The 27610-nt window shown below is 35.0% G+C and overlaps 2 protein-coding genes and 1 long non-coding RNA gene across 7 annotated transcripts; 2 read left to right on the forward strand and 1 right to left on the reverse strand.

Annotated features, from left to right (window-relative positions):
• The first annotated feature begins 673 nt into the window (after positions 1-673).
• On the forward strand, positions 674-2095 carry LOC104908553 (ATP-dependent DNA helicase PIF1). Its single transcript, XM_010697674.2, has one exon. The coding sequence runs from the start codon at positions 674-676 to the stop codon at positions 2093-2095; it is 1422 nt and encodes a 473-aa protein (XP_010695976.1).
• Positions 2096-4188: 2093 nt separating this feature from the next.
• On the reverse strand, positions 4189-20833 carry LOC104908552 (AT-rich interactive domain-containing protein 6). The gene is made up of 14 exons (XM_010697673.4): positions 20596-20833; positions 18269-18775; positions 17629-18061; positions 17408-17447; positions 16263-16315; positions 14257-14302; positions 11534-11623; positions 10082-10189; positions 9944-9995; positions 9739-9814; positions 8257-8323; positions 8058-8108; positions 5810-5902; positions 4189-4595 (listed from the first exon to the last, which is right to left on the reverse strand). Exons 2-14 carry the CDS (start codon positions 18726-18728, stop codon positions 4494-4496), a joined length of 1671 nt encoding a protein of 556 aa, XP_010695975.2. The 5' UTR covers positions 18729-18775; positions 20596-20833; the 3' UTR covers positions 4189-4493.
• Positions 20834-21963: 1130 nt separating this feature from the next.
• Positions 21964-26683, forward strand: LOC104908551 (uncharacterized). Of its 5 annotated transcripts, none has more exons than XR_792206.4 (6): positions 21964-22143; positions 22213-22894; positions 23399-23427; positions 23735-24146; positions 25665-25812; positions 26286-26683. It is a non-coding gene; the product is annotated as an uncharacterized LOC104908551 (long non-coding RNA). The 5 variants fall into 5 exon arrangements; XR_002038717.3 differs by having other exon boundaries at positions 22213-22609; positions 22828-23427; XR_792205.4 differs by having other exon boundaries at positions 22213-23427.
• Positions 26684-27610: the final 927 nt, after the last annotated feature.

Genomic DNA, 27610 nt, shown 5'->3' on the forward strand with positions numbered 1-27610 from the left:
AATAATTTGAACCCATGATCTTTTGCTATTGTACATGATACAATGACCATCTAAACCAAATTTTAATCATGCTTTAAGTATCCACATTATTATATATGTACCTTTTCAATATTGAGTTTTTCTTAATATATATTAATGGAAATAGAAAAAAATGCATATCAAGTTCGGAAAACAATACCAACCCGGAATAACGCCCGCACTCAAATACTAGTTGAATTTTTATACCTCGGACTAGATTGAACTAGGGTCGAATCTGAATTGACTTGTCATCCTTTTAGTCACTAGAGGGCTTTTAGCCCAAAGGATCTAAGCATAATGGTGGTTAGTTTGTTCCCACACACTTCATCTCCTAAGTCCTACCTCCCACAATTAACAATCCCACTTCCCGGCTACTATCCTCGAATTTCAAGAGAAATCAATTCAAACCTCTCCCAATTTATAACTTGGATTTGCTCTTTTTGCAATTTTTGGGTAAGCTTCTTCTTTCTCTGTCCTAGCACCTTCTTCCTTATATTTCATTTCCATGTACTCTTTGAAGTATATGTTACATAGTTCATTTTTCCGTTTGTTTACCAATTTTAGTTTACATATCTCCCCTTGTTCGCCCAATAATTTAATTGTATTTCGATAAATTATTCAACACCCTAAAAGTAGAAAGTTCAAAATTTGAAAAATGATATTACAACTCTCTTATGGTGTGGTATCAATTGTCAGAAACTATTCAACCAAAGTTACTCCTAAATGTTGCACAAACCAATTTAAAAACATCAATGTCAAGATACCCAGAAATCCTAAGGTTATTAAAGTGCAATGGACTGATCAACAATTGCAAGTTTTCGATGCAATCGTACGCCGTGAATCAGTTTTCATTACTGGGTCTGCTGGCACTGGCAAAACCAAGCTAATTGAGGAAGTTATAAAGTCACTTAGGAAAATTTATGGCAAAAAAGAGGTTTGTGTAACGGCATCAACTGGTGTCGTGGCCTGTGCTCTTGGGGGCCAGACCCTGCATTCATTTGCAGGTGTTGGCCTTGCTGAAGCTGATGCTGACATTTTGCTTTCTAGGGTTTTGGATAACAAAAGGGTTTCAAAAAGGTGGAAAATGGTAAAAGCTTTGGTGGTTGATGAGATTAGTATGGTGGAAGGTGAGTTGTTTGATAAACTCGAATACATTGCTAGAATGATTCGAGAAAAAGATGAGCCATGGGGCGGTATACAACTTGTAGTTAGTGGAGACTTCTTGCAGCTTCCACCTGTGAATGTTGGTAAGAATTCAGGTCGTGGTAAGGTATTTGCTTTTGAAGCAGATTCTTGGGAGCATTCTTTTCAGTTACAAGTGGGTCTGAACACAGTTTTCAGACAGTCAGACCCAGAACTTATTAGACTGCTTCAAGGTATCAGAAGTGGGGAGTTGGATACTGAAGGTCTTGAGCTGCTTGAGAAACGTCGTTGTTCTCGAGAACCTGAAGAGACAGTTGTGAGATTATTTCCAAGAATAACAGATGTTAATCAAGTAAACGAAATGAGACTGAAACGCTTGGGAGAAAAAATTATTGTTTATGAAGCCTTTGATACAGGGGATAAACCTTGGATTGGTCAATTGGACCGTGGAATGGCACCCAAGAAACTTCAGCTCTGTAAAGGTGCAAGGGTGATGCTAACAAAGAACTTAAATGTGAAGGGCAAGTTAGTGAATGGTGCTACTGGTACAATTATGGGTTTCAAGATTGTGGTTGAAGGTAACATTGCAAAGATATGTGGTGGTAAGCTGTTGCCAATAGTGAAATTCGACTCTGGAGGTGAGAAGATGATAGAACCTGCTACATGGAATGTAATGGTGGGAGATAGGAAGTGCGCTACACGGTTGCAGTTACCTCTTATTTTGGCGTGGGCGATGAGTATTCATAAATCCCAAGGCATGACTCTGGACAGGCTTCACACTAATCTCTCAGAGGCTTTTGGTTTTGGAATGATTTATGTTGCTCTTTCCCGTTTAAGAAGCTTGGATGGTCTTTCTTTCTCTTCTGACCTTGACCCTTCAAAGATTAGGGCCCATCCCAAGGTTCTTGAGTATTATAAGAAGCATTTTCAATGACGTACTAGCAGCAGGAATTTGTGATGGAATTGATGATGAATATCAATCGATAGAGTGAGGTTCACTGTATTTTAATTCTTCATTTAGGTTGTTGTAGTTCAACGTTAGGTATGATTATACTCTTAGCAGCTTTTTTTTTCTTTGATTGGTTAAATAGTCTGAGATATAGCAGCTTTAGCATATGCTAGGAGTTCAAAATTTCTTGGGAAATCAAAGACAGAGAGCTGACTTCCCGGGTTGTGAAATAATAGAGGAGTAAATATATGGAGGTCTTTCCCCTTCTATTATTCTAAGTATTTACTGTCAAAGGACCAACTCAACCAAAAGGTTAAGCTGATGGTTGAGGCCCCGGAAATAGATTTATACTCTATCACGCCCCCTCATGCAAGAGTCCTTTGGGCTTGAAGTGTGGATGCAACACAGGTCTCTCCTCTTACCTGACGCTAAATATTCCACTTAGCAATGAAGTGGTGATGAGATTCGAACTCGTGACCTTTATGTCACACTGGCTCTTGATACCATGTCAAAGGACCAACTCAACCAAAAGCTTAAGCTGATGGTTGAGGCCCCAGAAATAGATTTATACTCTATCATTTACCTTTGTTCACAATGCTTTGGTCATCAGCTGTTTCCCTGTCATCATCTAGCAGAAGCATGAGCATTGGCTGTCACTGGATCGATATGAGGAGGACTAGGTCTCTTTCTTTTACTTGGCTTCTATCATCGCGGTAGTGGTACACGGACAACCTTTGTTGAACACATTGATTACACTCATTCCGTTCTTCGCTTTAGGGCCTGTCCCACGTAGAAATCCTGTATCCCTTTGGGATAAAGCCATAAAGGTTGATGCTCAAGTATAGTTTTAGATTCTGATGACTCCAGAAGCCTAATAGAGTAAGTTGTATTTTGAGCGTCCTATCACCATTTCATAAGTTTGGAAGGAGATTAGTCTTTACACACTAGGAAATGATTGTTGTTTAATACTCCGTCACCAAGGGTGATTGGCAAATTTTCCAAACCTCAGCCATATTTTGTCAGAAAGTTGTAGGACAAATGGTAAATTGTCAGGTGAAAATATACTTTCTTCATTTCGAATTACTCACTACACTTCAAAAATTCCATTGTTCCTGTATGAGGTATGATCATACATTATTTACTACTAAATAAAATAAAATATTACAATATAATATGTTATTGGATGCGTTTCAATGCAATTTTATTATAAAAACAAATTTTTATACTTTACCCTAATGCACAATTAAAGATATTAATATTCAAAGTAGTGCATCGACAAGAGTGAAAGTTAAAGTATAGCGAGTAAAAAGAAACAGAAGAAGTATAAATCCTCTGTTTGAAAATAGATGACATGGTTGGACTTTTGCACTATTCACACACTATGCTTTGACCATGTGTGATTTTTACGCATAAAAAAAGAGTCATGTAAAATCTTATTAGATTCATTTCGATAAATACTTTTAAAATATCAACTTTTTATAATTTTCACATGTAGGGAATGAGATCTTACAATTAAAGTTATATGTTAGCAAGGGTGTTCAGAAAAGGGTGTCAAGTATTTTGAAACATAGGTAGTGTACGTTCTTTATTTTCTACTCTCGGCTACTCTGGTTCATTACACAGCTGAAATTGTGTAAATAAAGATCTTTTAAAAAAAGACTTATTACAGTTGGCTTACAAGCTACAACTTAAAATACTACATTTTTGTGAGATGCAATGATCCTGAATTGTCGAAAAAATGATCTCGGAATAGACGATGGAGGTGGATTGTTGGTCATACCACAACTTTGATCCCTGTGAAAAAATATTTGGTAGTCTTTTTTTTGACAAGCACTAACCAAACAAAATATAAAAGTCCATTTCTTTCTTAGACTCTGAAGTCTGAAGATGGAAAGAGCACTTCTCTCGACACAAGGAAAGAGAGAATATTTTCAGCATCTGAGTTTAATATCGATGTTAATCTTGTCATGGCTGATGGCAACCTCCATGTCGATTAAAAACTAGTAACAAATTGGCGTAATTGATAAAATCAGATTGAAAGTTGACTAAAGAAAAGATAACTCGAGCACTTGCAGAAGTAATACAATTGGCAACTGCATCAATTAATATAAGCAATAGTTAACGCTTTGCATTGAAGGACTAATTTCATCCATAACCAGGAGCTTGCAATAGGCAAGCACTACAAAACTACAGAAAGCTGGAGGCGTTCAAGAAGATACAGATGGAACACAGATTCACATACCTAACTTCAATAACACTACAAGCTCAAGCAGCTTTGCTCACCTATATGTAAAACTAGTATCTCGGAACACCTAGAATCACAGAAAGATCAGCTATCATACCCTTAACTGGCATTCCACCATTATGTGCAACCGTTTAGAAGCTAGTCATACTGTTCAAACGGCACCCGAACAAACAACTGTCCATGCAATGTCACTACAGCTGATGTTTGATGTGGGTCGATTCTTGACGGCAGGCTAACAACCTGACCAAAACCAATTAAGCAACAATCCCAATCAGATTGTTCCCTGATTGTTTACATGAGTAAAAAGAAAACGTGTTTCACCCAAGAACAACATACCCAGCCTCCTTTAACAACAGCAATTAAAATAATGAAATTAAACTAATAATGTTAAATGTAATAATAGTAAATGTTGTAGTGATAATAATCTTAATAGTCGTTATTATTATAACTCGTGTTCTTATTATCACCATTATTATTTGTTGCATGAATTTAGAAAACAGAACTTCAAACATAGAATAAATTCTCGAAAAGTAGTAAAACACAGAAGTAAAAATTACAAATTTTGCAGTATATGCTAGTCAAACAAAAATCAGCTCTCTACTACCTGTCCCCATGAAGTTCATCCAAGTAGACAAACCCCATAAGCTATGGAAGGAAGGTGCGAGTGTTAAAATGGGTCCTTGTATGCTTTTTAGATAGGAGAGTGTAGTACTGTAGGTGTAGTACTGTAGTTCAGAAAGAATGTGGGTTTATGTGGAGGGAAGATTAAAAAAGAAAAAAAAAGGGCAAAAAACATTTACCAATGTAGAAGTAGGAAGAACTCCATAGAACAAATGAACGAAAAGTATGAAGAATTTCATGAAGCGGAGGGAGAATTCTATATCAACTAATTTCCAAAGGCCAAAATCAGGACAAAGCTCTGATCTCTACATACTCCAAAATTCAAAAGCCAGTTATCATCCGGCAGTCCACAGTACACTGATTGAAAACTAGTGGTAAGAGCCTCTCAAAATACGCAGAAGTACTGTCTCAGTAAAAAAATTAGAAAGTGCAGACACAATTATGACACTATAGGTACTTAGATAACTGAGATAGTTCATGAAAATTAAAGTCCAAAGAGGTCTTCTGAGCCTCTCTAAAAAGTGCAGGTAACTCAAAATACTTGGAAAAAAAAGAAAGTCGCATGCATTGACTCCAAATTCTGCAAATTATCAAGGTACATGTCATGTTGTCATACGCTATCCTATGTTGTCATACGCTATCCTGGGTATCTATTCGATGATCTATAGCCCTGCAGAAGGATATGCTAGCAGCCTAAATGAACAATCCCCCTAGATGCACAATACACTCCTGTTCATGTTTACTAGTTTAGAGAGTATAAATCCAAATTACAGTTTCATAAACCTCAACTTTTTAACCATTTCTTAAAATAATTAAAGAGAAAAAAAAGTTACCTTCTTGAAGGGTGTCACGCTCCAAGGATTGTCTGGATTTTCAGGCTCACCAGATATAACCAAACGACCAGCTGGATCTGACTGGACACGAACCTGTAAGTAGAAAATAAACCATTCAGCTTTACTTGGTTTCTTCCAACATTCCCTACAGGAAGGACTTAAAGAAACAAAGGGAGCACTGAATAAAGTATAAGTAACAACAATATAACAGTAGCAAACTAGCAATAGCAGTAGTAGGAAAAGACAATAATTATAATAACTAATTCTATAATGGAGGGTGAAATTTCATCTTATGTGTTACAAAGATGATCTGATTTGATATCATCGAAAAGTTTTTGGTTTAGCAAACCAAACAAGTTTTATAGGATATTTTTTATGGGGTTCCTCATTTACCCAATAAAATGTGAGCTCTCAGAAAATCTTAAAGTTGCCATTCTCATAACATAATTTTACAAAAATACACTTGAAGGTGCACCAATTTAAACTTTGGGACATATTGACCTTGATATCTTTTGAAAAAAATCTTTTCAACCTTTAGTGTAGAACCAAACCAACAATAAAGCAGTAAATAATTTCAATGCGTAAAATTTCTCCTTAAGCAAGATAAATATCCCATCAAGAAAACCCATTCCAAACTCCAGTTACACACGGATATACTGAGATACATTTTTTTCATTTCTCTAATGCTTTCCGAGGTAAGTAGAAGTGGAGATATGGAACTTACAAACCAATGTTTTCCCAAAGAGATAGTTGACCACATAATTAATAGCCAATGAACTTCAATATTCATTTTCCAGTATCCCCATCACAACAGACTCTTATTCAGTATAGATTGGACACCACTTGAGTTTGAGTATACCCTTAACATGACATTTGTCTCACGTCATATAATTAGGTAAACTAGGAATTGGGGTTGGCTCAAGTGGTGAGCTTTCCCATCTTCCCTAGCAAGGTCTAGGGTTCAATTCCTACCCGAAGCATTTGCTTGGGATTTAAGGGGGGAGGGGGTTTGGGGGTGTATGGCTTATAACGGGCCTCTAGGTGGGGGCTCTGTGCTAGGGTAGTCCGGAGGAATTCTTCTTACCAATTTTTAAAAAATATATATAATTAGGTAAACTTAAACTTATTTGTTCCTGAACTTTACTTAACTATCTGGAATTCTTGATTTTTCTAAACTTTTCTCTTAATTTTTGATATTTTCTTAACTCCTCTCTACTTTCTTCTGAACTTTTCCCTTTATTTCTGAACTTTTCCCTTTATTTCTGAACTTCTTTTCGGACTTTTTAATTTTTCCCAAAATAAGAAAAAGTTCAAGAGAACAAACCCAAACTGGCTCTGCAACCTCAAAGAAAAAACAGCCCTACTCACTTGACAAAATTTTGATAGTCTGCTACCACTTTTCTACTAGCTCCAACTCTAGCAGGTTGGTATTGCTCTGAAGCAAGATCCTCTATTTAAAGTTCAAACCATGCTTGGCAGTTGGTGCATCAAAGCCATTAGATGACTGATGACATAGACAAGTTGACTCAGCCACTCAGATAATCAAATATCTTTTAAGTTCACTCCTAAAGAATTAACTACAGAGTCGCGGAATATATAGCAGCATAAGAATCTTCATTTCTCACAAAAAAAATAAGCCAGGTGATCACACAAAAGACGCGGTATAGTAGCTTAACTCACGTGTCTCTCTTCCCTAATTCCATAAATTTTCGTAGCAACAATTGGTTTCAAAGACCAAGATGTACCAAAATCTCAACCATCCTATTATGGACACTCCATTTAAGATCGCAAACAACAAATAATAGAAAACAGCTCTAAAAACAGGCATATAATTAGATAACACGTGAAGAGGAGTACTTAAAAAAAAAAAAGCTGATCACCGCTGCTAATGCAGCAGGAACCCACTACTCTGGAAAGATCATGATTAGGGATGACTTCAGACCAGAGAAAATTATGCCAAAAGAAACTTCCACAGAGCCATTAAGAGTCATAACTAAGTAGCTTTGCCAAAAAACAAAGTTTCCAAGAAAGCCATAATGGCCCACAAACAAAAGATAGGAATAGAACTTTGTTATAATTTATTCACCACCAGTCCTGACTTCAAGAAGTGTTGGTTCTTCTGCATCAGATCAGGTGATTTAAAGCATTACATTACTTAGATATAGAATAGGATGGAACAATATGCATTGTCTAATGACTATTGTGGCTCGGTGCTAACAAGAAAATAAGAGAGAGAAAGGCATGTCACCTCTTCACGTAGGAGCCCTGGAACTAAAGCATAGACCTCATAGCAATCTTTCTGATGCAAAGATATAGAACATATAACCAATTAGTATATCCAGTAAGGAATTCTGATGCAACAATATAAAAACTAAAACGAATTAGTATTTCTAGTAAAGAACCCAACCAATGTATTCTTGTAAGAACATATGTGTTCGGAAACTTACAGTCACTCGAACATTAATCTTCACCCAATCAGCAGGAGATCCAATGTCAATAACTGTGGTTTCCGTTCTGGCAGATAGGGCAACAATCAGCATAGCTTTCAAAGCATGCAAATAGTAGTAGAAAAAATATTTTACATGAGGTTATCAAATATACTTTCCAGGAAAAAGGCCAATAACTTCTACTTTTTGTTTAGAGAGGATCAACTTTTAAGAAAAAATCTTGTCATGATTTTGGTTGCATAAACATAAAATAGTTACATTGTAAGATAAACAGTATTTCACATCCAATAATGAGACTTCCATATACTGCTTTTTTCATGGTTTCATATCCTCAGTGATAAAATAGATGTTCATCCAACACCAGCTTGTCCATGGTGCTGTACCATTTTCACACATGTATAATTACAATTTTAGGATGTATTTTACTAGAAGAGCAAAATATTACAAGCAACCAATGGTATAAATGGCAATAAGGTCCGGCAGTTGCAACAATCACTGGAACTTCTGAAATAACGCACCAATGAAAAAGGTGTTTACAAATACTTCCTCCATTTTTTATAAGTGACACATTGTCCTTTTAGGGAAATATCACAATAAGTGACACATATCTCAAAGTAGTAAAGAATACTTCCCATTTATACATATTTCCAATCATTTAATTCTTTAACCTAATTACTTTATCCAATACTCAAATTTGATTGGTTAAACAAGTGCTCCCAACTTTCTTTCTAGACTCCTTGGTATTCCCCCGCCTTCTCTTTGTGGCACTTGTTAAAAACGGAGGAAGTATAAAGGAAGGGGGACAAAATGCACAATATAAAAAAAATGAAGAGGCTACATCACCTTAAATGTAACTTAAAAAATCAAACACTTCTTTGTTAACAAATTCAGATTGAAAAATTTAAAGATCCTCCTCTTCTAATCAATGAATAGTTTAATTAACGCTATATATCTAATTAATGACCTATTCAATCCCCTTAAGAAGCCGGAATCCATTATTTATTTATTTTAATTATTAATGGCTCATTTCAATTAAATATGAAACAATTTACTCTTAAAAAATCCACCTAATGCCATTCAATGTTGTTCTTCTAAAACATAATGTGCTTTTCAGATCATGACACACCAACACTCAGTTACGTAATTTAAACATCAATATGACGTGGGTAAGAGCTGGTGCAAATTCTCAAAGTTCTACAGTAACCCATCCTAAGATTTGTACTAGGATACCATTTTGCATGCTTCAAGAACCTTTTGGTAGCCAAAATACTATAGACCTGCTATAAGTTTAAACCTCTTGCTCATGGAGATCCTTTATCCCTGTCGTTTAAATTCTAAACAGTAAATCAAATAACAATTAACTAGATTACATCACATTACACTATACAGCATAAAACTTGCGCATAAAAGGAAGACAATAGCTCACTGTACGTGGAGCTCAAATGAAAATATACATGATGTAGTAAACTAAAAGGCCTTAACTGTGTTTTTAGCGATTTAGTGCGCACAGGATCTAAAGCATGATCTGCAGAGGATGGTTTTTTCCGCTTTAGTACACCTGAAGGATCGAAGTATAAATAACAGATAATAATAAATCAAAAAAGTCTCATGCTTGCATAAAAACCTAATCAGAAAAAAAATTATAATAAAAAAATTCAGATACAAAGCACATAGTAAGGAATCGAACCCAGATTTTTCAGCTGTTTTTCTTTCTTGCTCAGAGAGATGGAATTCTTAGCCTAAATACAAGAAAGACTGAAGTTAAAACACAATATAAGCTTTCACCCAGCAATTGAACAAGGAAAAAGAGGATAATCATATTTACCTTTATAATTGGGTCGCTAACTTCACCATTGTCAAGAATACGCTGAGAATGCCAGCCCTGCATAGCCCGAGCGGCAGCATCCCTGCGCGCCCTTCCTGATCCAGAAGCCTGGGCATTACCAATGTGAGCCAAACAATGCCAAGGAAAATTGGGCAAAGCTTATCATTTATAACATCCACTCCCCTTCCTCCATGAGATGCTGAGGGACGGGGGTCTGAGACTTAAGTAGTAAATAGGACAGGAGGTGAAGCAGAAAGACTACCATGCCCAAGGATCAAAATCTTTCAAGGGATTATACAATTTGAATACAAATATAAGCATTCACCAACTCATTGTAAAATCATCTAGGACTGCAATTTCTATGAATGAAAAGTACTCCATCCCAATTTAATCACAACTGTTTGATTTTTGCACTACTCACGTACCACAATTTGCACATATAGTTTTTACATATATATTATCTAAACAAATGCATAAGATGTCAGATTCGTCTCCATTTAAATTTTCAATCTATCAACTTTTTACAACTTTTATAATAAGATACAATAGATATATTAATGACTCTTTAAAAAAAATTATATATGTTAATGATAAAATTGTGCATTGGCAAGCGTGAAAGTCAAATTGTTGCAATTAAACTGGGACGAAGGGAGTATGTCTGTAACCAATTTCTAAAGTGCAAATTCTCTTACTTTTCCTCTATTTTCCTTGCTTGGATTAACCGATCTTAAGGTTCACACACCTAAATGACATAAATCTGGCATTTGCTCACTGAAAGGACTAAATTTCTGAGAAGTTCAGTAAACCCATAGTTTTCGGAAACAACTATATATAACCCTCAAGCCAAGACTCAAGACACCATATGCTGAGGTCCCCACTCCTCACACCAGAGTCTTGAAATGAAACAGAACTAGAAAACTACTAACCACCTTATACATCACCACAAGACTCCTAGTCTCCTACTGTTCCTGTGTTCTTCCCCAGCCCCCCAAAATCCGATAGAGTATGCATCTCCATCTTCCCCTCCCCCAAAAAAAAACAATTAAAAAAAGCAAAGCTGAACCCACCTAATGAATCACAACATTGAGCCAGTCAGTCTCAGATTTTACTTCGACGTGTTTCATAGGTAAAGTAAACTACTTTTTACTCTTTTCCTGTCTTGCATATTATGGTAGCAACTTTGCTTTCTACATCATTCAAAATTGCATAAAGCCATGAAAGACCAATATGATTGCAAGTGAATTCTCTAATATTCTTAACTAATCTTAAGGCCATATGTTACAGTGGTGATACAAGCCATATGTGTACAATCCTCAATTGCATTTTTATCCTACAACCCACCAATGCAAACAAGGGGATTCAAAATGGTTTCACTTCCATCAAAATCCTACACATGAATCATAAGAAGAAGAAAAAAGTCACTCTTTAAAGATATATTTCACCTCTAAGTACCTGATTTTCAACACCCATAGGCACAGCAAGAGAACCAGAAAGGCTAGAACCATCACTACTTGTCCTGTGTCTCTCATAGTCAAGAAGGGCCTGAAAAAAAAAAACATTACTATCTGTAGTTCTACAAAATTACATAATAAGAGTCCGATGTTAAAATCAATGCAAATTACAAGCAAACACCAGAAATCAATTAACAGAGCCAGAGGAACAAGGAAACAGAAGTAACAACTACTATTATCCTGTTCATATTTGCCTGAGAGAACTTGTCGTCTTCATAATCTATCCTTGTGGGCAGTGGAGAAATACATATTATCTCTATCCTCAAACATGACCATTGAAAGCACGTACAAGGTCTTTCCAAAATCCAAATATATCCACAGTTAAGCACCGCCTGCAGGGATGTATAGCTCTTCTTTTCTTCTTACTAGGGTTTTGAATTGTGAGGGAATAAAAAAACATCAACAACCTCAGGGTCAAGGACTGCTGAATTGCGATTATGGATCTGATATTACTACTGATCTTCACAGTGAATCAATCTCATTTCTATCAAGATTCAGTTAAAGCTACGATACAATATCATAACCTTCTAGATGACCCAAAACACCACGAAATACATCAGATTTCAGTCCAATGTCTACAAGTTCATTTGGCCATGGGTACTTGAAGCAATAGTCTACTTTCAAAAATTACAAAATTAGTATTAGGGAGTCCTAGGTTCACCATAATTAAAAGATACAGTACCTGCATTTATATTTGTAACTCACGACAATAGACGACTATCATACATCCAAAAGAGAAGACAATTATCATTGTTGTCTAGAATGTGAATATATCCCGCACATGGAACAAAAGTAGAAATAGAAATGGCTTCTACCCAGGGAACGTGCAATATTGCTAGGTCTTTAAAAGTTAAGGCTGCTATTTAATTGTCAAAGAAACCATGATTTTTTTTCATCTATTCACCAATAAGTTTTTCCTACATTATCATGAAACTATCAATCAAAAAACTACCAGTCCAACACTAACCTTCTTTTTAAAAAAATCTTCTCATACAGAAAATCGATACACCAAATTCACTCTACATCGCGATTTTTACCACAAAGACCCAAAATTTGAATCGGTGAGTCCATTTCTTATTCTCCCTCCAATGAGCAACTTCTGTCAACTCTGTAAGTTGCGTAGTTTAAAAAGCAATATTCTTCCTTCAGAACATGGTATGGCGATGAGTTACTTGACTGTTGACATTTTTGAGAAAGAAGATGTGAAATCAGGGTACTGTTTTTGCTTAGTATTTCATGTGCAGAATAAAAAGTCTTCTCCTAAACATATTTATTTTTATCATGGAGGTGAGTTCTTTTCTTTCAGCTGAGATTGCTATTTATAGTTCTTATTTAATTTTACGATTCACCATGAATTTCTTTCACATGTGTCTTAATTTATTATCATATATACATTGTTACTTTCGTTATGCAAGTCTTAATGTTGTAATCAAATCTGATCGGAATCATTTCCAACACTCGGAAACAGTTATTGAAGCTCATGGACTAGAACATATTGGACCTAGACACCAAGAATTAATCAATTCAGTAAAAAGCTTGAATAGATCGGGTTCCCAATAACTTAGTGTGCACCGAAAACCATATGATGTAGTCAGTTCTCATTCGATATAGTAAGTTTTCGTTTGATATAATCTGTTTTGATATGATACAATCACCTTTTATATAATCAGTTTTTGTATGATATAATCAATTTTCTAATATAATTAGTTTTAATATGATATAGTCATTTTTCCTGAATAGTTATTTTTTGTATGATAAAGTCACTTTGGCTGCACAATAAATTAATGTGAACCCGATCCGCCCTAGACGTTTTGTATATTATATTTGGGATGCTTAGATCATATCTTGTGTGCTAAGTCCTTGATATAGCCTATTCATTATCAATAGTACAAAAATAAAGGCTGCAATAAAATCCATAATGTTATTAAGCCTATCATCTCAAAGATAGTACCTGCATCCCTTGACATATATCTGGATACAACCAGTTAACTAATGGAGTGAAATGGGTCCTTTGCCAAGGACTTCAAGGGTAGGGGACCTTCGTTACAATCAGGATCCTCCCCCATTTTTCTAGAAAAATGAATTGCCCATTTCCTATATCAACAATTCGGATCACATGAAGGGGAAAATACAAGGGCTTATTGGGGATTTTCTGTTTTTCTATTTAATTGTCACAATTTAGAGACCGGAAATGGAAAAAAAAAGAAATGGAGAGGATCCTAATTCCCTCCATAAAACCGATATTGAGAACTTGGGTTGCCTTGAATTATTTTATAAAAAAAAAAATGGAGCTCCACTTTTGCGTGATTATCAATATGTACGTACGAGAAAAAATCTCAAAAAAAAAAACACATGAAGGACCTCACTTAGAAAGATATCACACAATTATGTTATTTCATCATCCCAGAGCAGATACTATACTATAAGGGCCTATATAGCTCATCACAAATACTTTGCACATAATACACATTTACTCAGAAATAATGACAGACAAGCTCGACAGAAAACCAAAATACTGAACCATGACAGTAGCAATATATCGTGTACTAGAGTTAGTAGGATGCTCGCAAAACATTCGATGCACAATGAAGTTTCACTTTCACATACTAGAGTGAGACTCATTCAATAGAGAGAGCAAACAAAACCAACAAAGCTATAAAATACCTTCTCATAGAATATGCGGAAGGTCCATGATACTGTGGTGCAAGTCCTGACAAAATTTTCAGTACAAGAGTAATTAATTTCTCCTAACAAAAGCTCCATCACATAAATGCAAAAGCAAATATTCAAGTATATCTACAAAAGATACTCGATCTATGTTAGAAAGATATGTTTATTTTTATATACTTCTAGAGTTTCGAGATGTTCACTCAGCCTACTCTCCCTTGCAATCAATAGTATCAGAATTTAGGAGGAATAATGCGCGTCCCCCCCCCATACACACACAGTCAATATGATTTTATATTCTTTCATTTCTACGACTAAAAAGGAATGCAAAGTATCAGCAACGAGATTACAGATGATGTTTTGTGGGATGTTGAGCATTTATCCCATTATAATGGGGGCCAATCCCTGAGTCATAATTTTATCTCTAGTGGTCATCCACATGGATTCTGTCTCCACTCCCTTCTATCAACTATTACAAGCTCCCAAAAACCTAATTTTTTCATATCATTTCAAACGCCCTCCACCCTTCCCCGACTTCTCCTGAAATCTCCAGTATAGTGCATCCTGTAAACGACGCCACACATGCCCAAACCACATTCGGTCTGTAACCTCGATGTCAACAACTCCAACCTTCATTGGACAAACTTCCTTCTTAATACAATCTCTTGACGGGCTCCTGCCTCCTAGACATCCATCTCAACATACGCATCTGTAATACATTACCCCTATCTGCCTAATATGATCTTTCCTAAATGCCCAACAAACAGAACCATATAAAGTTACCACATAATAATGTCGGTCTAACAATAATCCAATAAATTTTTCCTTAGAATGTTAGTGACACCACGATCGCAGAAATTCCACTTGCCCCCTCTCCATGTAAGCCACTCTCATTGAATCCTCTAAGTCACATCTTGGTATATATCTCCATTCCTCAATAAGATCGATCGACCAGAGTTACTAAAAACATTCACTTATAGCAAACTCCTCTCCATCCAATGTCCCCACATCCTCATCTTACTCCCCCTCATTACCAAAATTGTACTTTGTGGACTCCATTTTGCTCCAATTTAGCCTAGATCCTTGAGATTCTAATGTTAGCCTCCACCGCTCCAATGTATCATCAACTTGATCTGTAGTTTCATCAACCAATGCAATATCATCCACAAGCAACATTCACCACAGTATATCAACTACAATAGGCCGTCATATTTCATCTATCACTTCCCTCAAGAGGAAATGACTCAATGCATATCTCTGATGCCATCCTATACTTCTATGTTATATGGAGTAATAGAATATATTTTGATTCTCCTTCATTCTCTCCTCCAAGAGATTCTCGACATCTCTCTTTTAACAATGCACAGTATGGCTAGCACACAACCCCTTTTGTTAATCTACTTCAGATATTCATTATCCTCTTAAATTATATTTACACTGTCCCAAAGTAAAGTTCAACTTTGACAATCAATAAGTTTTATTACATAAATTATCTAAAGTTGATATTTTGATTATACACATGGAGATGAATCTAACATGATCTCACATATGATTGTTTTTATTTATCAATGAGAATTTGTGGTCAAAATTTATAAGGTTTATATTATAAAAAGAACAAATGGGAACTTTATTAGGGACGGACGGAATAGATAATAAGAGGGGTCACGATATTCTATTGTTTCATAAGATTAAGACACCTAGAATGAGAGCAAGATCAGACAGTAAACATTTGTCTATCATGGCAAGTAGGAATATTTTATCAGCTTGTAATTCAAAATTTTGGAAAGCATGAGCATATGGATTGGGGAGGAGAAGCACTGCCAAATGGAAATTCACCCTCAACTCTCAAGCCAGCCAGACAGTCCAATGAACTGGCTCTGCAATATATGTAAAGTTGTAAAAAACATTCAATTTCAAATGCAATTTTAGAATTATGAACAAATTTTACAAGTCCAGACATCAGTATAGTAAGATGTTACGAAGGAAAGGCTTAACCCATTTACTTGGGGGGTTTAAATGACTCTCCCACTTGGCGCCAGAATTTACACGCTGTCACCTGCTCACAAATAACAAAATAGAATTTCAGATATATGCTTCAACACAGATACACACACATGCACGCGCGCAAGCACACGAACACACATTTTAAAAAAAAAAAAAAAAAACATCCTGAACTACATGACCTGTTTACCTCAAAAAATTACATTCAAGACTTGATCAAAATATATATTTGCTAGTTAAACTTCCATATCTCAAGGTACTTATCACATTTTGAATAAAAAAATGTACTTCAAAATCACATATAGAAAATGGCCTATATGTGTCCAACTAAAAAGAATGATAAATAATAAATATGACTTGCGTAGATGATAAATAAATAAATAAATGATAAAAACTAATCCCTTGCGTAGAGGCCTGCCTCTATCACTTGGATTTGCTAGAAATATGCTACTTCGAGATATAGGGTATCACATAGGCATGCCTCAGATCGTCAAATGAAACAACAGACCTTTTCAAAGCAGCCAAATACACCAGAAAAACAAAATTCTCAACTGCAGACTTTAGAAAGTGTAAAATGTACTAATCCGGAGACATAACATGGTTAAGAGAGAGCTTCTGGCATTATAGAAAAAACTTTGCAGCAATCACAATAGGGCATGGCAGCGAAAAAAACATAGAGAGAAATCTCCTTCATTCTTCCAAGTTCCAAGTCACTATGTTGAATGTCCATATAAAACTTTAAACTATCACTATATAAAAGCTCAGATCACGGAGAGCAACTAAACTGACCAACAACTGCACTGAGAAATACTCTCAAGTAAAAACAGAGAGAATTGCAGCTAGCTGAGCAACTACACTGACTAAAAACTGCACTGAGAAATACTCTCAAGTAAAAACAGAGAGAATTGAAGCTAAACTATAAGGCAAAAGAAGCATAGGTTAGTATCAGTGGCTATATTGGATGGCAATCTTCAACAGTAAATGAGCTTGACAAGTTGATTATGTATTTATGTCAATTATGGTTAACCCAATACTTGATAACTACTGGTTTTCAGCATATCCATATCTTGTTCCATCAGCAAGCACCGACAGCAATATTATCATCTCTAAAAAAGCAAGAGAGAATATTGAGAGATTGCCTACGTACCTTATCATAGCCACCCAACCTCATAACAGCCCTCCAGAGCCTAGAAAGAAAGAAATTAGAGATAAAATTAGCCAAACATAGCTTCCACATCCTTGCAGCAAGAAGTAATCAGGTAATAGAACTCAATTACTAGAATTCTAAAGCACAAATTGTAAGAATTTGTCAATTGAAAAAGTTAAAGATTGAGGGACACACACCAAAAAAAAAAAACAGAAACTTACTTCAGCAAATTCAGTGGTTCTCCGTAGAATTTTGGTGGCTTAAAATCTAGACTTCTCTCTTTATGAAACTTATCAAGCTCCGTCATAAATGCTGCTTGTTCATCTTCTGTTCCTGACTCCCCTCCCCCTGAAGTATCTGTGTCAAATATGCAGGATTTACTGGGAGATCTGCCATCTACATCCATAGATCCTTCTATTATCTTTGCCTCATTCTTCAGCTCTTCCTCCTTCATGTGTTCTACCTTCAATGAAGAAGGATTCCTGAAAATAGTTTCATCAACTAACCTTCTATCTTTAACTGAATCAGAATCATCTGTTTTCACGTCATGGCTCTCTTCAGTGTCAGGTCTTATGGATCCGTTTTCATCATGTATAGCAGATTTCTGAATTGTTCCCACGTTATTTTTCACTGAGGCCTCTGCTACAGGAATATCTACATGATTGTTTTTCAGGGGGAAAATCAAATTTTACTGAAACAGGACGTAAATGATAAGGACAGGTTGTTCTCACACTATAATCACTAAGTAACCAAACAATTTAAATTCTTAAGGGGGAAGTTCCATGAGATAGCCATTACAAACTTTTGCTTTATGATCTTCTCCAGACACACCCCCATCAGCCAAAGAGGGCAGGACATTACCTGTATGCACCGTTCTGCTGCTGTCAACCCCATGAATTGGAGAGTCTCGAATCACATCAGAGTTCTTTCCAAGAGAAACTTCCACATGCAATACCTTTCCACCATCAATTGACACATCAACTGGCCCACGTTCCAATTTGTTCTCCTGCTCATCCTCTGTATCTTCCTCTGATTCTTCTGTTACCTCCTCTTCCTCTTCTCCCTCCTCTTCCTCTTCTTCTTCATCTTCCCCTTCCTCTTCCTCTTCCTCCTCTTCTTCTTCTTCTTCTTCTTCTTCTTCCTCCTCCTCCTCCTCCTCCTCGTCTTCGTCCTCCTCTTCCCCCTCGTCTTTTTGTTCAATGCCTTCTTTGTCCTCTATATGTTTCTCCCTAACCATCTCCACTTCAGAAGCAACAGGATCATTGCTCACTGACTCAGATATTTCATCACCAGATTGCTTGACCTCCTTTGCTTCAGTCATCGATCCAGTGTCAAAAGTCCTTCAAATACTGGAATCACAAGAAAAACCTACCAAACATGGACAGAGAAGAAATTTCGACTTAATGCTAAGTTCATATAACTACTTTACACTAAAATTAATGAATCACAGATAGATACAAACAGTTCTAGACATCTTGGCACCCACAGAAACCACACTGCAACAAGTCATTCTGTACAATGAATCAACATTTACCTCAGAACTACAGTTGTCGTAAATATATACTTCCTCTGTTCTTTTTCAATTGCAACATATACCTTTTCGGGAAGTTTCAAATCAATTGCAACATTTCCTTATTTTGTATCTAAAGACACCCAAAAATGCATTTCTCTTTCTTCTTTAGCATGATACATGAATTATTCCATTTCCTTAAAAGTGTGTCAACCTCTATGTTGCAATAGATAAAGAACAAAGGAATTATCTCCTAACTCCTAAGCATATCATGATATGACATTATTATAGTTTCAGGTTCTGCTATGCGGCATCAGAAAAGTAATAAAGAATTTCAAGAAAATGGAACGCCACATTCTGTACAAGAAACACAACAGATTTTTCGCTAATATACGTATTCTAAGGAGAAAAAACATGGAAGCGGTCACAAAAGCGACAATGATTGCTTGTTGCAAAAATATATGACCAATGCATCACAATATGATTGAATTATATATTTAGACAATTTAGTGAATGAATAATTATTTCAAGTAATATATTACATTAACTGCCTAATTACATAGTAGAACATATGTTGAATAATTATTTCAAGTATTATATTACATTAACTACCTAATTACATAGTAGAACATATGTGGTCTGATTTCATAAAAGAACACGCGCAACGGGAAGAAATTGCTCTAATGCGACGAACTTTACAAAACAAAAGAGGGGGGAAGAAAGTTTTTATGGCAAATTCCGTAGGACGATAACTTCAAAATCCGTTACAACTTAGGGTAAGTTTATTGCAAGACTCTAAGACTATACTTCAAACTTTGCCACATCAGCTTTCCACTAACTCAGACTCATTTCAGACTTTCTTTACCTTTATACTTTATCCCCAGACTATTATCAAGACTCACTTTTTTTTATTAATCAGATTTTTTTTATTTGGGCTAATATTTTTTTAAAAAAATTCTAATAGAATTGAGACATGTGGCAAGGGGAGTCTTGAGTTGAGTTTTGGAAATCAAAACTCACTTTAAGACTCTATGGAGTCTTAGAGTAGTTTATTGCACAAGATCCACAAAAGTCTCAAGTCAAGACTCCTTTCAAGACTTGCAATAAACTTACCCTTAGTCATTCTCTAAGAAATCAGCCGAATTTCGATTCCATGATTCTAAGTATGGTATGATATTACAACACTATGTTCATTGTTATCCGTCAAGTAGTGAGCAATTTAAGGACAAAGCTCGAGTCCAAAGCCAAATCTTGATAAGTAAATAAAAGTAAGAAGATTGCGGGAATAAAAATCGGCTAGGTAAAAATACTCCACAAATGAGTAGGAATTATGATATTCAGCTTCTAGCATCGCTCTATTATAAAATATAACGACCCAAAGACCAAAGTTGCATAATTTCATAACCTCAATTCTTCAGAAGTTAACCAAATCAAACTTGATATATTCTCGATTAGGGCCAAACTTAAAATTACGAGCTTTTACCTACTTTTTGAATTGAATTGTAAAATTGAAACCACACATCATCTAGAATATAGTAATTACTGTCAGTTATATATAATCAAAACCACAGATTTCAAATTAGGTCGAAATGCCCTAATTTCAATCGAGAATTACAAGAATTATCATATATTAACAATGAATTTAGGAGAGAATTATAGTAGTGGATGAATCATGTACCTTATAATTGAAATCGAAAGAAAAATGGAACGAATTAGGGCAAGATGAGAACAAACTGAATGAAGCGTGCCGCCGTCACCTGAGTGTGTGTGACGAGAGAGTGAGCAGAGAGAGTGAGTGGGTGAATTGCTCGAAATCGAAGAGAGAGAATTTGTGTTAGTACTGTTGTCACTTGTGAGAGTATCAGACTAGTGTTGTATAATTGTGTTGCGAGTTGCGACTTTTGAAGTTGAGCATTTGGGTTGTATAATTGTGTTGTATACAGCTACAAATTTTGTTCAAGGAAAAAATTACTACAAAATTCTCAAAGGCCAAAAGGGTGTATTAAATAATTGGGTTTTTCTACGTTATACGGCTTATACCCTTGTGTTTATTCAGTTTTTACGTTGTACCGCAATTTTTTAAAAATTACACATGGTACCCTTAAACTTACCTTTATTAATGTACGATGCCCAAACTGCTGATTATATGTCATAATTTCATTTATTTTTTTAACTTATTGGAACTAATTTGACTTATACATAGTTTAACCCTTAGATGGATAGTTCACTAATTAGATTTGTTCCACCAAATTATAAAAAGTAGACGAAATTAATGATGTATAATTAACGGTAAGGGCATTGTGTATTAAGAAATGTAAGTTTGAGGGTACCGTGTGGATTTTCTTTTATTTTCTGAGCTCGGACGATATTTTATATGACTATGAAAAAGTATTTTCACATATTAGGTATGATGAGACAATTTGTATGACATTATATTATTTTTGTGATTTTATCGAAAAAGAAATAATAATATTTTTCAATATTTTATTTGGTGTTGGTTACTTAAAATTTAGTTAACATATGAGATGGCTAGTATACCATATCTTGACTTCTTTTTTTTATATTGAGTTATACTATATTGTATCTTGACTCCATGTTATCATACCAAGCAAATATTATATTGTATTATCGAGTGACTACTATACATATCTTGAATATATTATCATATTGATTGACTATAATCCTTCATCTGTTTCTTAAGAGCATCTGAGCATGTACAATGGGGCTCTCAAACTGATTATGCAAATAGCTTTTCAAGGGGAGAGACAATGGAGAGTCACCTCTTACCAACAATGGAGGGGTCTTGGTGTGTCTTGGGTGTCTCTCCATGAAGACACTTTACAAAGTAGCTCTTGGGGGAGATATCATCCATAATCCATATCCATAATCCATAACCTTTAAAAAGTGCAAATTCTGCTACTATTCTAATCAATAGTGTTATGAGTCAGCTTGAAATTCACTATTCTTAAGCAACCGAACATCTCAGCCATCCAATCTTCATCCAATCTCAGCCACCCGATTACTCTCCTCCTTACTTGAGCCATCTCCTTTCTCTCTGACTTTGTGTTTGTATTCCAGCCGATTCTCTCTCCTCTTTCTCTTTTTTCTCTCACTCTTTAGTCAACTTTTTAGGGTTTGATATTGTGGGAATTTTTAGACATTCATCAATGGCGAAAATTAGGGATATGGATGAGGATTCAAGGATGTTTTCGCTGAGTATAATTAGGTATTATTTTTATCTCTTCTCCTTCTTTTGGAACTGGCACTCACAATCAATGGCAAAACTCTGTTTCAGCTGAAGCCGAATAATTCGACGCCAAAAGCCTGCCCGCGGGTGGTGGTCGAGAAGGAGAAGCTTCAACGGCATTGTTTCCCTATCCACATGTTACTCCTTTAATTTCGCCATCTTTTCTCGTACAATCGGGTTTCAATTTCTTCTTTTACAAGATCGTTCATGTGTAGTTCTAAATTAAACCAATTTTGATTTTTTTTTGCATTGAATTTAGAGTTTTTTTTGGGTGATTGATTGATCAAGAGGGGAAGAGAGAGAAGGTTGTTTGAATAAATGATCGTTGGAGTTTTTTTCCGGGAAAAATGAGTGCTTCGAGGTTCATAAAATGTGTTACAGTTGGTGATAGTGTCGTTGGTAAAATTTGCTTGTTGATTTCTTACAACAACAATGAGTCTGTGAGGTAAGTTCAACATTAGAATTGAGTTAGTGACATCTAACTGTCATAATGCTGAAAAGAAAGTGTTGTTGTTTGTATAGATTTTGAGAACTAATTGCTTACTTCATATTTTATAAGTATATTTGTTATATTTCGATTGTTTATGAAGAGTAATAGATCTGATGTTAGGAATAATTATCGTATTTTGATAATTTTTAGTTTGATTGTGTACGAAATCGCAGGATTTGAATGAGGGTTTAAATTCAAAGGATAAACTCTTCATCACTCTACTCTTTTGCTTTCGTTGCTGTAAGATAGAAATCAACTTCTTAGGTTCCATTTTAATGCTTGAAATTTGTTGAATTTGCTTCAAAAAAAGAAAAAAGGCACCTTAATTTGTGTGTTTTTGCCCAATCAGAGGCACCATAATTTAACTTGTTTTGTTATTCATGGTATGATTAATTGTGAGCTGTTGTGACAAAAGAATATCTTTACATAGCTTGGACACTTAAATTAATACTAAAGTAATCATCATTTTGTGTGATTTTGTATGTTGAAAATCTTATGACGTTGCTATATACTGATTATATCTACATTTGATCTCTTTTCTGATCATTGTTTTAATTCTTTTGCTCGAATTATTATTTATTAGGAGTAGAATGTAATCATATATTGAGCAAATTGCTAAGTCTAAGATGAATACATCGGACTATAGTTGTTTTTTCCGATGTAGTGATTGTAATCTAAGTTTTTCCCCCTCCTTCCTCCTGCAAACATGATGGTGATAATGAGTATCCTCTTCTCATGTTGCAGTAGGGAATACAACTACAGCCATTGGGAAGGTATCTTCTCATTCCTAAGAAATGCATTGGTCTTGTTCTGCACAAAGAAAATGTTGACTGTTGATTTTCTATTAGCAATGCGTCATATTCTGTTCCGGCCAATGTTTTGCATAGTAACTATGGATGTCTTTGGATCTCCTTGGTTCTAAAGATGAGTTTAGTGTTTGTTAGCTTTTGCATCTATATTATAAATGATGTCCAATAACAATACATCATAATGTGATTCATGTTGAAATTAAACTGCATAAAAGAATCATGTAAAGATACATGGTTGATAGGTTCTCATCTAATATATTTCTTATTGTAGGGATTTGCTATAAGATCTGCAACTCTGATCTCCTTAGCTTTGTTTGGTGCCTTTGTCGATCACGCAACTATTTCAACCGTTGATGTTTTGGCTCCTAAAGATTTCGTCTGTTTGATTGTTAATGCCATGCTTCCTTACTGATTCTCTGCCATGACTATGAAGATTATGGGTAGTGCTGCACTTAAGATGGTGAAGGAGGCCCGCAGACAATTCAACACCATCTCGAGTCTGATGGAAGGAACTACCAAGCCTGATTTTGACACTTCTGTTAAAATCTATACTGATGCATCTATTAAGGAGATAATGCCACCTGATGCGCTGGTCATGCTCACCCCACTTTTTTTTGGGAATCTTCTTTGGTGTTGAGATCCTATCTGGTATTCTAGTTGGATCCCTTGTTTCCGGAGTTCAGGTTATGCTTACTCCTTTTTAGTTGTATCAGTTTACCATCATATAATTACCTCTATACTTATAGTCAAAATGAGAGTGACACTGGAATCTTTTCTACTCTCTGTTTAACTTGCATATGAACAGTGAAAAATTAGTATATGAATAGTGAAAAAAAGTTATCGTATGAATAAAAAGGTCAAAGTGTTGCTAATTATTTTGAAAAGGGGAAAGTTATAAATAAAGAGTGGAAAGGACATGTAGAGAACCAATTTACGATGTAATGATCTTTGAATAAATGGGTCTAGAATACTATTTTTCAAGTTGGTTTATCTTCCCACATTGTACTAATTGTAGATTGTTGGCTTAATCATGCGAAATGCATTTTATCCGATCCTAACTAAAATCGACTCGACCAACCCGAAAAAGAGTATTCAATTGACGGTAGACCAAAATACGACTAACCATTTAAATATGTCAGGAACCTAAATTATCTGGATTGACCATGTTCCAATTTCGTGTGTGTTAGGTGTGTTTCGAGGTATTTTCATTCACTTTTATAATAGACCATTGTTTTCTAGCTTAGGTCGAACAAAAGATATTAAACGAAAGATATCAAATGAAAGTTATGTAGATGAGCATCATTTTGATTAAATCTTGGAACTCAAGACTGCCGCACGATGAAGATTTAATTATATAACGACATACTATATATGTTTGTTTTTCCCACTCAATTAATATGTGTTGTTCTTGTACCATTTCTCTCACTCCAGAAAATAGTCAGTTTTTTCTGAATATGTTGACGAAACTTCTCGCAAATGGAGCTTTTTGTTTTAAGTATTCCTCCTTGTTCTGTGGAAGCAACACAATGTCAAAGATTAGTCCTGCATTATTATGCTATTATAGTGATGCTACTTTATATTAAGAAATGTATATCGTGTCAATAGAACCCTGTAGGAATCAATCATTGCATTGATTTTTACAATTAGGCCACTATTAATTTTATAGAAAATAGAATTTTATATTTCCCATATTGACTATAATTAATTATACCATTAGCCAAAAAGATTGTGAAGGACCCTAAAATGATTATTTTATCGTGCTAATGATTTTGCAGTCTGATAAGTATCTAGAACTTTAAAGGATGAAGGGCAATAAATCAACTTGCATATATACTAGCCAATTGCTTATGTTTCTGGTCAAAACTTCATTGGTAATTTGAAGTGGCATTGATATTTGTATTATTTAACCTAATTTAGTTCTTGATATTTTGGTATCATCAGTTCTGCATGTCATTGTAGTATGATTTATATTTTATTTCATAAGCTAAGGCGATCCTTTGTTTGGATCAAAGGGAGTACAATCACAGTGATGCTTAATTTTAAAGATATAAATGACATGCTATATAAAATTTATCTCTGAACCAATCTCTACTACTCTTGTCTGTAATTTGGGTGTGTCCTAACATGTAGCGCATCAAATAATCCCCTATTAAGAAATTGAAAAATCTGAATTATAACTTTAATATTGTTTTGTATTATAGGTACTTGAGGGTATGTTAGTGGTCTATTTTAACCATCATGAATGTGGTTTTGGAACCATCGAGTTCGGTCATCCAATACCTTCATTTTCCTTTCTTTCTAACAAGAGAGAGGAAAACGGGAAAGAAAAAGGAAATGACTATCCTCCAGGTAATATTTATCTTTTTCTTCTTGCCTTCATTTCTTTGCTTCATTTGGATGATGTATTTTTTGAATTTTTGTGGTCCCTTTTTTATTTATATAACATTATTGCAATTAGTTGATAAAAAAGAGAAGCATATTTGTATGCCCAAATTAGTTTTCCTCCATATATACCTATCCATAACAATCAAATAGATTTTATTGCTATCATGTTCATGCTTTAAAAAATATACGATTAGGGATCAATAACTCAATAATGCTAAGTCTAATACAAATCAAATCAAAACCACATTGTTTTGCTCCTGTTTTTCTGAATCTACCTTCCTTTTTTGATACTTCACTATGCAAATACTAATGTTTACAAAGATTGCTCGGTCATAATAGTAATAGTTAATTATTTTAGACTAATTTACTAGGGTATTTGTACAAAGCCATGGTAAAGTTGTCTACGAATCTCATAAAGGTAAACAATTACACTGCAGGAAACTCTCGATTTGGAAACCATTAATAATGACTTAGCGCTAAACACATCGTGATGCAAGTAGACCCTGTTACTTCATTCTCAAGGAGACAAATTCTAAGCTGGATTTTGAAATCCATTTGGTGGGATTAATTGGCTTGTGATCACTTGTGTCAATCAACGGGTTGCTGATAGGAACACCAATTTGCATGCCACAAATTATTGTGCATTTTATTTATTAGATTTTGTGCTTGTACTTGTATTCATATACCTTACCTATCAAAGTGTAAACAAGTAGTCTTTTCTGTCCTTAAACAAGCAGTATAAACTATTTGTTCGAATTTGAAGCATAAAAATGGGCAAAATTGTACATTGAAATTATCCTCTACAACAATTTATCAAACATGTGGTTCAAACAAATGATTATAGAGGCAATTAATTGTACCAACATGACATTTTAGCGTAACACGCACATCTTCCACTATGCATATGAATCATGTTCTCGAGTGAAATTGATATGTTCAAACATCAAAAATTTATCTTTGTCAAAGCTTTTTTTTACTTCATTCGTTTCATAATACTCGATACACTTCTTAATTCACGGACTCTTAGGTAATTTTTGCAGAAGAGAGAGATAGAGAGAAAAAATAAAAGGAACCCATGTGAGAGGAGAGAGATAGAGAGAGTTTATTGCCCAAAAAGGAAGTGTAAGTGTAGCAAGTAATGTGAAACTTCCCACAATGGAAAGTGTAGTGAGTATTATGAAACGGTGGAAGTATAATATGTGTACTTGCGTGGATCTTGTTTGACATGTTCCATTTGAAAATGCTATTTTGTTGAAATTTGGTATTTTATATATAAGAATTAAAGTTTTTTCTAAATATAATAAGTTTTCATCTTGATAGTCTAAAGAAGATTCACTAGCAAAAACGAGTAATAACATGGGGAGAATATGGCTATAGAGTGAAAAATGTGAAGGGAAATGAAATTTTCTTGGTTGAAACTAAAAGTAGCAATATATATTACTAAAAAAAAAAAAATTGAGGTTAATTACTCTTAGACAAAAGAATGTGCTTCTCATGTCCACAATCTTTATGATAACAAGAAATAATTGCAGGCCAGTTGATCGACATTTTGTGCCCATCTAGCTACTCCAAAGTCCAAAGCATGCACGCGTGTAGCGCGCAGGCAAACCACTAGTTTGGGTTAAAAGTAGAAATGGTCCTCCAATGTGTTGGACCTACATACTATTACAATTTTTTGAACTCATGTCTATCCTTGCAACTATTTAATGATCTTTTTTATAAGAATGAAGATGGTAATAATTGCTATCCCAACAACTATAAT

This window comes from Beta vulgaris, chromosome 7 (assembly GCF_026745355.1).
Source record: "Beta vulgaris subsp. vulgaris cultivar EL10 chromosome 7, EL10.2, whole genome shotgun sequence".
Taxonomy (NCBI): Eukaryota; Viridiplantae; Streptophyta; class Magnoliopsida; order Caryophyllales; family Amaranthaceae; genus Beta; species Beta vulgaris.

Bases quoted from the DNA above. Each gene is read 5' to 3' on its own strand.
- LOC104908553 (XM_010697674.2), top strand. From the start codon at position 674: ATGATATTACAACTCTCTTATGGTGTGGTATCAATTGTCAGAAACTAT.
- LOC104908552 (XM_010697673.4), bottom strand. From the start codon at position 18,728: ATGACTGAAGCAAAGGAGGTCAAGCAATCTGGTGATGAAATATCTGAG. The intron at 11,624-14,256 runs GTATTTTATAGC...TTTTTTTTTCAG, and splicing joins TCCGCATATTCTATGAGAAG to GCCCTTCTTGACTATGAGAG. The intron at 5,903-8,057 runs GTGACATGCCTT...TTCTACTTACAG, and splicing joins CAGGGCTCCTACGTGAAGAG to GTTCGTGTCCAGTCAGATCC.